Here is a 12,338-nt window from a genome sequence, read left to right as displayed (position 1 = left end):
TGAGGTGTATAAGCATCTCAGGGGGCACTACTCAGTTGAGTGTCCTTACCTGGAGCTGGCGGACGCTCGCCCCACAAGGGGTCACAGCTCAAGATTGAAGAAGCCGCAAGTCCAGAAAACTGTGAGGGCAAACTTTTTCGGAGTGAGAGCTGTGAACTCTTGGAACAATCTACCAGAGAGTGTTGTGACGGCACCGAGTGTGAGCTGTTTCAAGACGAGACTTGACCAACACTGGAGCAGGTTCAGGTACATTCAGGAGCCGGTGCATGCCTAATACTTGCCAACAGTGTGTAACAGCAGGGCCGGATTCAGGAGTGGGTAAAGTGGGCAGCTGCCCAGGGGCCTCCACAATCTGGGGGCCTCCACATATTACAATATGTTCTAATTTCCTCAATATAACTGCATATGGCTTCAAAATTCTCCAAAAAATTTTTCAAATTTCAAAATTTTCCTTTGGGGCTTACAGCGTCCCCCAGAACTCCCAGATGTTTAGGCTCGCTTCACTCGCCACCCCACCCTCTTGGGTAGTTATAATGAGGGGGGCCTCCACAAAGAGGCTACCCATGGGCCTCGACAGGTCTAAATCCGGCACTGCGTAACAGAGACGTAATCGATCGCCCAAGCGGCTAATGAGCCGATCAGTGGTGAAGAGGATAAAAGTAATATTTATAACACTGTACAGTACCTGATATATTAATAACATGAGACAGTACCTTGAAAGAGGTGTTTTATATTCTTTTTTTTACGGAGATTAGCCCACCCGAGCACAGGTCACTGACCCACATCGGGGCCTGGGGGGCGAAAACGTAATAATAATAATAATAATAATAATAATTAGTTCAAAGTAATCAAAATTTATAAGAAATACAAAATAAAAAAAGAAATAATAATAAAAACAACAACAACAACAACAATAATAATAATAATAATAATGATAATAATAATAATAATAATAATAATAATAATAATAATAATAATAATAATAATAATAATAATAATAAAGAACCAAAAAGAGATAAAAAAAATTAATAAGATCAATAGTGAGAAACGATATATGTACAGACCCTGCAATTGTGTGTAAATGAGGCAGAAAGTCAGATCAGCAACCTGGGACTTGGTCACAATTTTCGTGATGCCATATGGCAGCAGAGTCTACCATGAGACAACACATTATGCTTCCAATATCTTCCCAGGCGGTAGTACCTCCATGCTTGGTAGTTGCCTACTACCTGCTATCTGTGAGGCTGTCATCCAATTTCTTACCAGACAACCAGTGGATCAAGCACTTGAAAGTCCAATCATTGTACAGTAGTTGCAGCTTCATTACAAACTGGTATCACTGCTTTCCATCAGAGTGAAGGAGCAACCAGGTGCTGTACACTGTACATAGTTCCAATATGTTTCTCAGTTTACCCCGTTCAACATCTAATTGTACAGTAACCGGCTCCTAACTAATTAGTAGTTTACAGTAAACATATTTATATGTTTACTTGTCATTGCTGGTTTTCAAGTATTATACAGAGGGTCGTCGTAGTCGTTGCTTCCTTTGGGTTATTTTATGAAGTCTTTATACTCATGAACAAAGTCTCCTTCCCTTTTTTTTTTGTCAGGTCAGATTTTTGGGTTGGTAGCATTGTTTAGTTACTGCATCTGTCTCTCGCAAGTTGTCTTTAAAGTAGTCCTTTGCCTCGACTCAATATTAATAAGGTTTAATTAATACATTAACCAGTTTACTTTGTATTAATGCAGTTTAATCTAGTAGATTATGTTGCTTTTAAATTGTTCTTACCTCTTCGTCCAGACTACAATGTACTCTATGGTTATTGATATATATTTTTCTAGGTGCAAGGCAAAGTGGGTGACAGGGCCTTGGGAACACTGCTCCACCACATGTGGGCCCCACGGTGTGCAGGAGCGTACTGTGTCGTGTGTGACTCTCCCTGAAGCAGATGGTACTAACCGGACTACTGGAATAGTGGATCCACTGAGGTGTAGCACAGACCCTATGCCTGAGGCCCAGCGGGAGTGCCTCAGGGACCCTTGTCCTGCACATTGGTCTCCTAGTGGGTGGGGAGAGGTGGGTAGGGACAACCTTGTGGATCATACCTCTATCACTGTCAATGAACAAATACAGAAATATTTGAATTGATATCGAATTTTATGGATATCAACACAGTATAAATGTGTCCACCTGAGAGTTGATAATTGAAAAAATATTGATACAGTCTAGAACAAATTAGGAATTCAAAAGGAGGAGAATCTTTTGCTGATATGCATCAAAGTTTTCTCATGCAATAAAACAACAACAAGACCTATGTACAGTCACCCAAAAAAGTCCTGTCACGAACCACGATTCAGACTCGTGAACCCGAAGCAGTAGACACTGATACATTATTCTGTCCATAAATGCTTCGGATTCAAGAGTCTGAATCTCGGGGTTCATGGTTCGCGACAGGACTTTTTTGGGTGACTGTACAATACTTCTAAAAGTTATGCTCTAGCAGTGGATTTCATTATGAGAATGTTGCAGGAACAAGTCCCCTTATAACTTGACAGCTTCCAAAGATACTGTATTCATACTGCTAACAATTGTCCAGTGTAGTAAGCTTTACATCACAAACAGCTCTGCGATAATTGAGCTGATGATATTTAGTAACACAAACCTTCTTTAATATTCTCTTCCCGGTAAGTGATGTCGTGGTAGAATAATGACATGGTTAATGTTGTGGTAGATAATGGTGTCTTGGTGGATAATGTTAGGTTAAGTTAGGGTCAGTGTACTAAGATTATACTATCGTGTAATGAACCTTCATCCAAAGTCTCTTCTTTATGTTAACAAAGCAGCTGCACATGGTCACTCACACAACAGCTGTACATAGTCATTCACACAGCAGCTGTACATAGTCATTCACACAGCAGCTGTACATGGTTATTCACACAACAGCTGTACATGGTCATTCACACAGCAGCTGTACATGGTCATTCACACAGCAGCTGTACATGGTTATTCACACAACAGCTGTACATGGTCATTCACACAGCAGCTGTACATGGTTATTCACACAACAGCTGTACATGGTCATTCACACAACAGCTGTACATGGTCATTCACACAACAGCTGTACATGGTTATTCACACAACAGCTGTACATGGTCATTCACACAGCAGCTGTACATGGTTATTCACACAACAGCTGCACATGGTCACTCACACAACAGCTGTACATGGTCACTCACACAACAGCTGTACATGGTCACTCACACAACAGCTGTACATGGTTATTCACACAACAGCTGTACATGGTCATTCACACAGCAGCTGCACATGGTCACTCACACAACAGCTGTACATGGTCATTCACACAGCAGCTGTACATGGTCACTCACACAACAGCTGTACATGGTTATTCACACAGCAGCTGTACATGGTTATTCACACAACAGCTGTACATGGTCATTCACACAACAGTTGTAGATATATATTCACAGAGGATCCACATCATTCTCCACAGTGTCTAGTGATAGTACAGAAGTATGGGTGTGTGGGAGTATGGATGACTATAGCACGTTTTTTCCCAGCTGAGAAAAGATGGCCCGCCCCCTCCTCAAGAGTTATAGCTGTTTGGCTGTTGCAAACCTGTCCGATTTTGTCACGAGTAATGATGTATTTCTAAATGAGTTTATTCATATTCGTTGGGATGACGGTTTCTGACGAGAAAAATATTTAGCTAAATTATATAAAGATACATACATTCATTATTTCAAACATAAGCACGTAGGAAGTTTATCAGGAGTATTATACATGAATTAACGGTTAAACTCTGGTAGCAAATTTACGCTTTCGGAGGATGCATTCAATATACAGGTACTCCTCGACTTACGACCTACTCGACCACCCGGACATACAACCGCAGCAGTCGTATAAAATATTTTTCAAATTACGTATTTTCGAGTCCCGACGTTAGTGATTGTGCTGTGTAATGATAAAATTTTTGTTTGTAAAAGTGAGAGTTCTCGTGGTGCTGAGAAGAAAAAGATACGCCTATTTTAGATTTCCTATGTATTATTTTCACCTTTTCGACTTAGGACCTGGTCGTCGGGACGGAACCCCGCCATAAGTCGAGGAGAGACTGTATAGGTACTTATTTTTACCCACAATAAAGCATACTAAGACAAATTATGTATCAGTAATACTATATTATATAAAAACAACATTATAAAAGATCAGAATCACATTGAAATATTACACGACCGTCAGGAGAGGCGGGAAAATCTGAAGTTGTTCTGGGTTAAGAATTAATTTGTTTGTTTGCTCGACCAAGTGTAGGTAAGACACTACAGTCTCCTCGCCCTCAGCTTCCTTATATTTTACCTCAACTATAATATCTTCACCATCTTCCTCTTTCTTCTTAATTAAATTTTTTTATTTTTTTTTGCTTTTCTTTCATTTTCTTAACTGTGATGCCTCAGAAGTTACATTTTCTTCATTGTAGATTGTTGTTACCTAACCTAACCATCTTGTTTATCTATCTACAGTGCTCCAGCAGCTGTGGTGAGGGTGTAGAGACACGCTTGTGGGAGTGTGTTGGTGGAGGAGGGAACGAAGTGACCTACAACTGCGGCCCTCAGCCACGTCAGGTCCGTGTGTGTATCAAGGCACCCTGCCCCCCCGCACCTTGTCTCCGAGACTCGTCAGCATTCTGCCAGTTGCCAGTGTTACACAGATACTGTCAAGTGCCAAAGTACCGGGAACTTTGTTGCCACACGTGCGCCAATATTGTGTATTGATAGATACTTTGACTAATAACGTTATATATGAGTTACCTATAATGGCAACACTGTAAAAAAGGCTCAGCCATATGGCATGTGTCCGACCAACATTCACATATTGACGTCATCATCCCTCTGTTAATGTTGGAGTCAGTACTACAGACATTTGTGTTGTTAAATGCTGGAAATACATTCTGTGTTGTGTGTCATGAGAGTGTGATAGTATTACCACCTGGGGACTGGCATCCCCTATGAAAATGTTCAGACAATAACCCTCAACTGTATGTGTCGCCCTCACTCTTCACTTCAATCTCGTCGCTGCTGACAGTATGGGCAGGAACCCAGAAAGAGATTTCGTGGACTAAACTACAGTATCTATAGAGGCTCTTAATCGTCAAGTGAGTCACTTACTGTGTTAGTTGACTCACTCCAGGAACTGTGTGGTAGTTAATAGAATACTGTAATGTAGTGTTCACCAATTTGTTACTTGTCTGGCCTGTGTGTCAGATGGATGGCCTGTGTGTCAGATGGATGACCTGTGTGTCAGATGGATGGCCTGTGTGTCAGATGGATGGCCTGTGTGTCAGATGGATGGCCTGTGTGTCAGATGGATGGCCTGTGTGTCAGATGGATGACCTGTGTGTCAGATGGATGGCCTGTGTGTCAGATGGATGGCCTGTGTGTCAGATGGATGACATGTGTGTCAGATGGATAACCTGCATGTCAGATGGATGAACTGTGTATCAGCTGGATGACCTGTGTGTCGGATGGATGACCCGTGTGTCAGATGGATGACCTGTGTGTCAGATGGATGACCTGTGTCAGATGGTTGGCCTATGTGTCAGATGGATGACCTGTGTTGATTAATTATTAGTGTGTAAGGCAATTGTTACATACTGCTGTCAAGTAGTCATCCAGTTTGTCAAGAACAACCACTGTGTCATGTACAACTAGTGTGTCAAGAACAACTAGTGTGTCAAGAACTACTAGTGTGTCAAGAACAACTAGTGTGTCAAGAACTACTAGTGTGTCAAGAACAACTAGTGTGTCAAGAACAACTAGTGTGTCAAGAACTACTAGTGTGTCAAGAACTACTAGTGTGTCAAGAACAACTAGTGTGTCAAGAACTACTAGTGTGTCAAGAACAACCACTGTGTCAAGAACTACTAGTGTGTCAAGAACTACTAGTGTGTCCAGAACAACTAGTGTGTCCAGAACTACTAGTGTGTCCAGAACTACTAGTGTGTCAAGAACTACTAGTGTGTCCAGAACAACTAGTGTGTCCAGAACTACTAGTGTGTCAAGAACTACTAGTGTGTCCAGAACAACTAGTGTGTCAAGAACAACTAGTGTGTCCAGAACTACTAGTGTGTCCAGAACAACTAGTGTGTCCAGAACTACTAGTGTGTCCAGAACAACTAGTGTGTCCAGAACTACTAGTGTGTCAAGAACTACTAGTGTGTCCAGAACAACTAGTGTGTCAAGAACTACTAGTGTGTCAAGAACTACTAGTGTGTCAAGAACTACTAGCGTAAAGAGGGTGGTGTGTGTGTGCGCGCGCGCTGTGTTATGTGATATGGCACAGTTGTCAGGAGGCTAGCATAGTGTCACGAGGTTATCAACTGTGTCAATAAGAGGTTGTGACACCAATGGTAGTTGAATATACGGCATGTAAAGGTTAACTATTCACTATTCTGTCCCCTTATTGGCAGGTGCCCGCCCCTAATTGACAGTTGCCCGCCCCTTATTGACAGTTGCCCGCCCCTTATTGACAGTTGCCGCCCCTTATTGACAGAATTACCCGCCCCTTATTGACAGGTGCCCGCCCTGGTGACAGTTACCCGCCCCTTAATGTGACGGTTGCCGCCCGCAATGACGGTGCCCGCCCCTTATTGACAGTTGCCCGCCCCACTTATTGACGATTGCCCGCCCTTATTGACAGTTGCCCGCCCGCAATGACAGTTGCCCGCCCCTTATTGACGGGTGCCCGCCCTTATTATTGACAGGTGCCCGCCCTTATTGACAGTGCCCGCCCTGGTGACAGTTGCCGCCCCTAATTGACAGTTGCCCGCCCTTATTGACAGTTGCCGCCCCTTATTGTGGGTGTGCCCGCCCTTATTGACAGGTCACGCCCCTTATTGACAGTTGCCCGCCCCTTATTGACGGTTACCCGCCCCTTATTGACGGGTGCCCGCCCCTTATTGACAGGTGCCGCCCTTATTGACAGTTGCCCCGCCCCTTATTGACAGGTGCCCGCCCCGCCAATGACAGGTGCCCGCCCTTGGTGACAGTTGCCCGCCCCTGGTGTTGACAGTTGCCCGCCCCACTTATTGACAGTTGCCCGCCCCCTTATTGACGGGTGCCCGCCCCTTATTGACAGGTGTCCGCCCCTTATTGACAGAGTGTCGCCCCTTATTGACAGTTGCCGCCCTTATTGACGGTTGCCCGCCCCTTATTGACAGGTGCCCGCCCTTATTGACAGGTGCCCGCCCCTTATTGACAGGTGCCCGCCCTTATTGACAGTTGCCCGCCTTATTGACGAACCGCCCTTATTGACGGGTGCCCGCCCTTATTGACAGGTGCCCGCCCTTATTGACAGGTGCCCGCCCCTTATTGACAGTTGCCCGCCCCTTATTGACAGTTTCCCGCCCCTTATTGACAGGTGCCCGCCCCTTATTGACAGGTGCCCGCCCCTCCCTTAAGAGATTCTCGTTCTGTCAGTGTGTTGGTCATTAAGAGTGTGTTGGTCATTAAGAGTGCATTGGTCATTAAGAGTGCGTTGGTCATTAAGAGTGCGTTGGTCAATATAAGTTATGATCAAATAACTTGGAACAGGATACGTGTTAACTGACCTGCTTAAAATATTTGTGCCAATTAATCAACCAAAGAAAGTGTTCGATGTATGTGTGTGTGTGTGTGTGTGTATGTGTGTGTGTGCATGTGTGTGCATGTGCGTGCGTGCGTGCGGTGCCATTATTACAGCTGTTAGTGTTGTGTGGTCAAACGAAATAAAAAAACATGATACTTCCTGGCGTTTAATGGTGACCTGTATAGTGATGATTGACCTGGTGACCTGTATAGTGATGATTGACCTGGTGACCTGTACAATATATTGATGATTGACCTGGTGACCTGTAGTATTGATGATTGACCTGGTGACCTATAGTATTATTTTACGAGATGACCTGGACAGTATTTATTTTCTTGGTGACCTGTAGTGTTGTGTTGGTGACCTCTACAGTATTGATTGATGTGATGACCTCTGTAGGACAGTTCACATGATGACCTGGAATATTAATTGTCTTGCCTTTTCAACTTTAAATAAATAGTTGTTTTTTTTTCAACAGATATGATACCAGACAAACATTAATGCATGAACCAAATAATGAAAGAACCTTACAATGTCATTCTCATTTTTGTTCAATGGTTACATCAAAGTTCTGACACCTATCTGAAATTGGGTCTCGTAGGATTGACGTACACAAGCAAGCTGGTAAGAATATGGGTGTCCCAGATTAGAGCCAGTGACATAAAGGACAGGAGGTGAATGTTGTACCCACTCGGCCACCGCACCTCGACTGTTTAGTTCAATGTGTTAGATGTCAAGGTACAGTCACCCACAGAAATCCTGTCTCCTCTTCAGCTGTTTCACGGACCTCAAGATTCAGACTCTTGAACCCGAAGCATTTATGGACAGATGAATACATCAGTGTTTACTGCTCTGGGTTCTCGAGTCTGAATCGTGGGGCGTGAGGAGGAGCGGGAGCGGTGACAGGACTTTTGACCGTGACTGCATAGTTGGGTCTATATACACCATCTATCCACACACTGCTTGGTAAGTGATCATCATTTCTTACTGTATTATTCTTAACCGTTAGTGAATATTTCCTAAATATCTACTGTCTTTCTCATAGAAATACTGTTAGAGAAAAAAAATACTTTGGTAGTATAATCGACTCTTGCCAAGACAAGGCAGAAGTATAAAATAAACTAATATCCTCAGTGTTTACGAGAGAGGATGCAGACAGCCTTCTTGCCTTTGAGGATAAACAGTTGGGTACCACACTGGGGTAAAAGGAATCCTCAGAACAATATAACAGAGGTAAATTATCTAAGCTCAAGTTTCATAATGGGTCTCGACCAAGATAGTGAACATGGTACTGTATTCCAGGGTGTTGAGAGGGTTATGTAACGATGTCTCCGAACCCCTTAATATCCTGTTCTACAAACCAAAATATCCCCAATAACTGGACATTAATACATATGAGCCCTATATTAATGGAAGACGGTCACCACTGTTACAAGCTGGTGAGTTTGACCAACACAGTGTGCAAAGTACTGTACTGTACTACTGTAGAGTGAAACAATGCCATCATGGATTTGTGCCTGGACAGTGGTGGTGGTAATATTGATAAACAAACTTGTGCACTGTAGTCTTCTTTAATAGTCACTAATTCACAACACTGTTAACGGGGTAATGTCTTCACAGCTGGACTTCTCACTTCTAATATATAGTCAGCACACTACCAGTGTACAATTCCTTAGTCTTTTCACTTAATATTGATCACAACAATTCCACAATACTTGCACAACAATTATCTTCAGTTGTCTTACTAAGCTTGTACTTCAAACTCTGAGCAAAAATGGTCCACTCAGTCAACTAGGCTGCCGCTTATTATATCTCTCGTCAGACGATTCCAGACCACCCTAGATCAACTCAGAGACGTCTAGGAGGTTCTAGAACGTTCCACTCTGATCGAGGCTTACAGTAAAAAGTAAATCATAACAAAATGATGCAATACATTCCAGAAAATTCTTACAGAGGTAATACATCAATATATACACGAACATCTCCCTAAACTTGCCAAAATAACTGCTGCTTGGGTCAAAATCAAAACATCAAGTTTACAAAAATTATAATACCAAATTATGCATCGGCATAACAACCTTAAGTTTATTAAGGAGTTTGACAGCGTATTTCACGAAGGCCTGAAAATTAGATGAGGATACTGGAGTCGGGGGAATGTCCTAATAAAGATTTGTGTCTTAAAAGCCATTAGACAAAGTTTGAACTCTAATATAGCTTAAATTAGAAGCCAATCAAGACTGGGATAGCGGGAGTCCTCAGTGAGAGAACTACAGAGAGGGGCCTACAACTTCAACTTTTACTTTTATCCTCTTCACCACTGATCGGCTCGCTAGCCGCCCGGGCGATCGGTCACGTCTCTGTCACGCACTGTTGGCAAGTACTGGGCATGCACCGGCTCCTGAATGTACCTGAACCCGCTCCAGTGTTGGTCAAGTCTGGTCTTGAAAGAGCTCACACTCGGTGCAGTCACAACACTTTCTGGTAGATTGTTCCAAGAGTTCACAACTCTCACTCAGAAAAAGCTCGCCCTCACAGTTTTCTGGACTTGCGGCTTCTTCAATCTTGACCTGTGACCCCTTGTGGGGCGAGCGTCCGCCAGCTCCAAGTAAGGACACTCGACTGAGTAGTGCCCCCTGAGATGCTTATGCACCTCAACTAGGTCCCCCCTTGCCCGTCTGTAGTATAAGCTAGGCAAGTTCAGGCGCTCCAATCTCTCAGGGTACCTGAGGTGCCAAAGTGCAGGCACCATTCTGGTGGCCCTCCTTTGAACATTTTCAACCAACTGACAGTCCCTAGCATATCTCGGGGACTAGACGGGGTGACTACTCCAGATGGGGAAGCACTTCACTCTTGAAGATCATTACGAGGGACGGACCGTCTAGATATCTGAACGACCTTCTTATAAGACCCAATAATTTATTTGCCTGATTTACCTACTTCTCGCAATGGCCCGAGAACGTCAGCTCATTGTCAACATACACGCCTAGGTCCTTCTCACATTCAGTCTCAAATAGTGCAGTTTCTTCATCCCTGTGGGACATATGATACGCCTTCTTACTGTTGGTATTCCCCAGGTGCATCCTCTTACACTTCGTGACATTGAATCTCAGCAGCCATTTATTTCACCATTCTTGGAGCCCACAGAGGTCCTTCTGCAGCTCTTCACAGTCCGCTTGGTTCTTGATTTCCCGAAATAACTTGGCGTCATCGGCAAACATTTGTATGGAGGAGTGTACAACGTCAGGCATATCATTTATGAAACAAACAAACAACAGCGGGCCCAATACACTACCCTGCGGTACCCCGCTTGTGACAGGTACTGATGATGATTTCGTGCCATTAATCACCACACACTGCTTGCGGTCATGTAGAAAGTCTTCTATCCACGCTAGGACATTTCCCCGAATTCCGTACCTTTCCAGTTTGATTTTCAGCCTTTCGTGGGGTACACTGTTGAAAACCTTGGCAAAATCTAGGTAAATTTTGTCGATATTACGACCCTGTTCCAGAATATGGGTCCAAATATCCAATACCTTGAGCAATTGTGTTAAGCAGGAGCGCCCCGGCATAAAACCGTGTTGGCAATCTTTTACAAGGTTGTTTCGTAGTAGATGTTCCATCGCTGCATCTCTGATAATACTCTCAAGTACTTTACATATTATGCTGGTCAGGCTCACCGGTCTATAGTTGTTCATGGGATGACGATCGCCCTTCTTGAAGATAGGATTCACATAAGCCACTTTCCATTCACTGTGTATCAGTCTTACAGAAGAACATATTTTGGGATTGGAACAACTGAGCATTGTTAATAAAGGACGCGCCATGAGATGTCAGCGTATAAGATTCAAATACTGCTTATAAATAAATCACTCTTATCAACTGACTGCTCTCACACACACAGCCACACATTCCCTCAAGGCCACCCGGTGCGACCCCCTACCAGCCACACCCAACCACTGGCCAGGCAAGTGTTAGTCGCTTATGTAATACAATATAGTCTTTCCCCTCATACAGGTGTGTTTTTTAAGTAGTTTTTTATGCTTATTTTATTAACACTTACACTTGCGGTTGAAATATACTCACTAGTCCTGTGGGGTACGGGATATTGGTTCACACTCAGGATGGGATGGCGAAATGAAACTCACAATGTGCTCTCTGTATACATGTTGTATTGGATGTACAGTGCAGCTTGGAAAATGTTGACCGTGACCTTGGCCTGTCCAATGCTGTAATTAAAAACATTCAAGTCAGAATCATGAACTCTGATCTAGAAGAAGTGAGAAATGCAGAGAGACCTGACAGTTGTAGCATTAGTAAATATGACAAATTTTGTGACAAGAGGTACCGGTATGGCCAGCATAAGGACAGAACCAGACAATGTGATGTAGTCGTGGCCAGAATTAGGCTAGGATACAGACACATCTGGCAAGTTAGTAACGCTGTACCCATACCGGAACACTCAGCATGTAAACTTTGTGATAAACCTTTAAAGCATACACTTGAACACTATATTATTGAATGTGACACTGTCAAAGACGTCAAGCCACCTGACTTATTGTATCTTGAACTATGTAATTACTTCATTGAATCAGGTGTGCTTGAGGACATTCTTGCTGTTTATCCCAAATTTGCTAGCCCACACTGATTAGTCTTCAATTAGAATATGACTCCAATGTATGTGATCCACTGACCTACAGTA

The 12,338-nt window shown here is 43.4% G+C and overlaps 1 protein-coding gene across 1 annotated transcript in view; it reads left to right on the top strand.

Moving 5' to 3' along the window:
- The window catches only part of LOC121877213 (A disintegrin and metalloproteinase with thrombospondin motifs 3-like), a 55,572-nt gene extending 49,809 nt beyond the window's left edge, over positions 1 to 5,763 (top strand). The window contains exons 14-15 of the mRNA XM_042382828.1: positions 1,843 to 2,077; positions 4,537 to 5,763. Of these exons, the coding sequence (XP_042238762.1) occupies positions 1,843 to 2,077; positions 4,537 to 4,788 (487 nt within the window). The 3' untranslated portion in view covers positions 4,789 to 5,763. The remainder of the gene's footprint in view (positions 1 to 1,842; positions 2,078 to 4,536) is intronic.
- Positions 5,764 to 12,338: the final 6,575 nt, after the last annotated feature.

This window comes from Homarus americanus, unplaced genomic scaffold, assembly GCF_018991925.1.
Source record: "Homarus americanus isolate GMGI-L3 unplaced genomic scaffold, GMGI_Hamer_2.0 scaffold18005, whole genome shotgun sequence".
Taxonomy (NCBI): Eukaryota; Metazoa; Arthropoda; class Malacostraca; order Decapoda; family Nephropidae; genus Homarus; species Homarus americanus.
The sequence above is the reverse complement of the archived record's forward strand: the minus strand, read 5'-3'. Positions and strand labels throughout refer to the sequence as shown.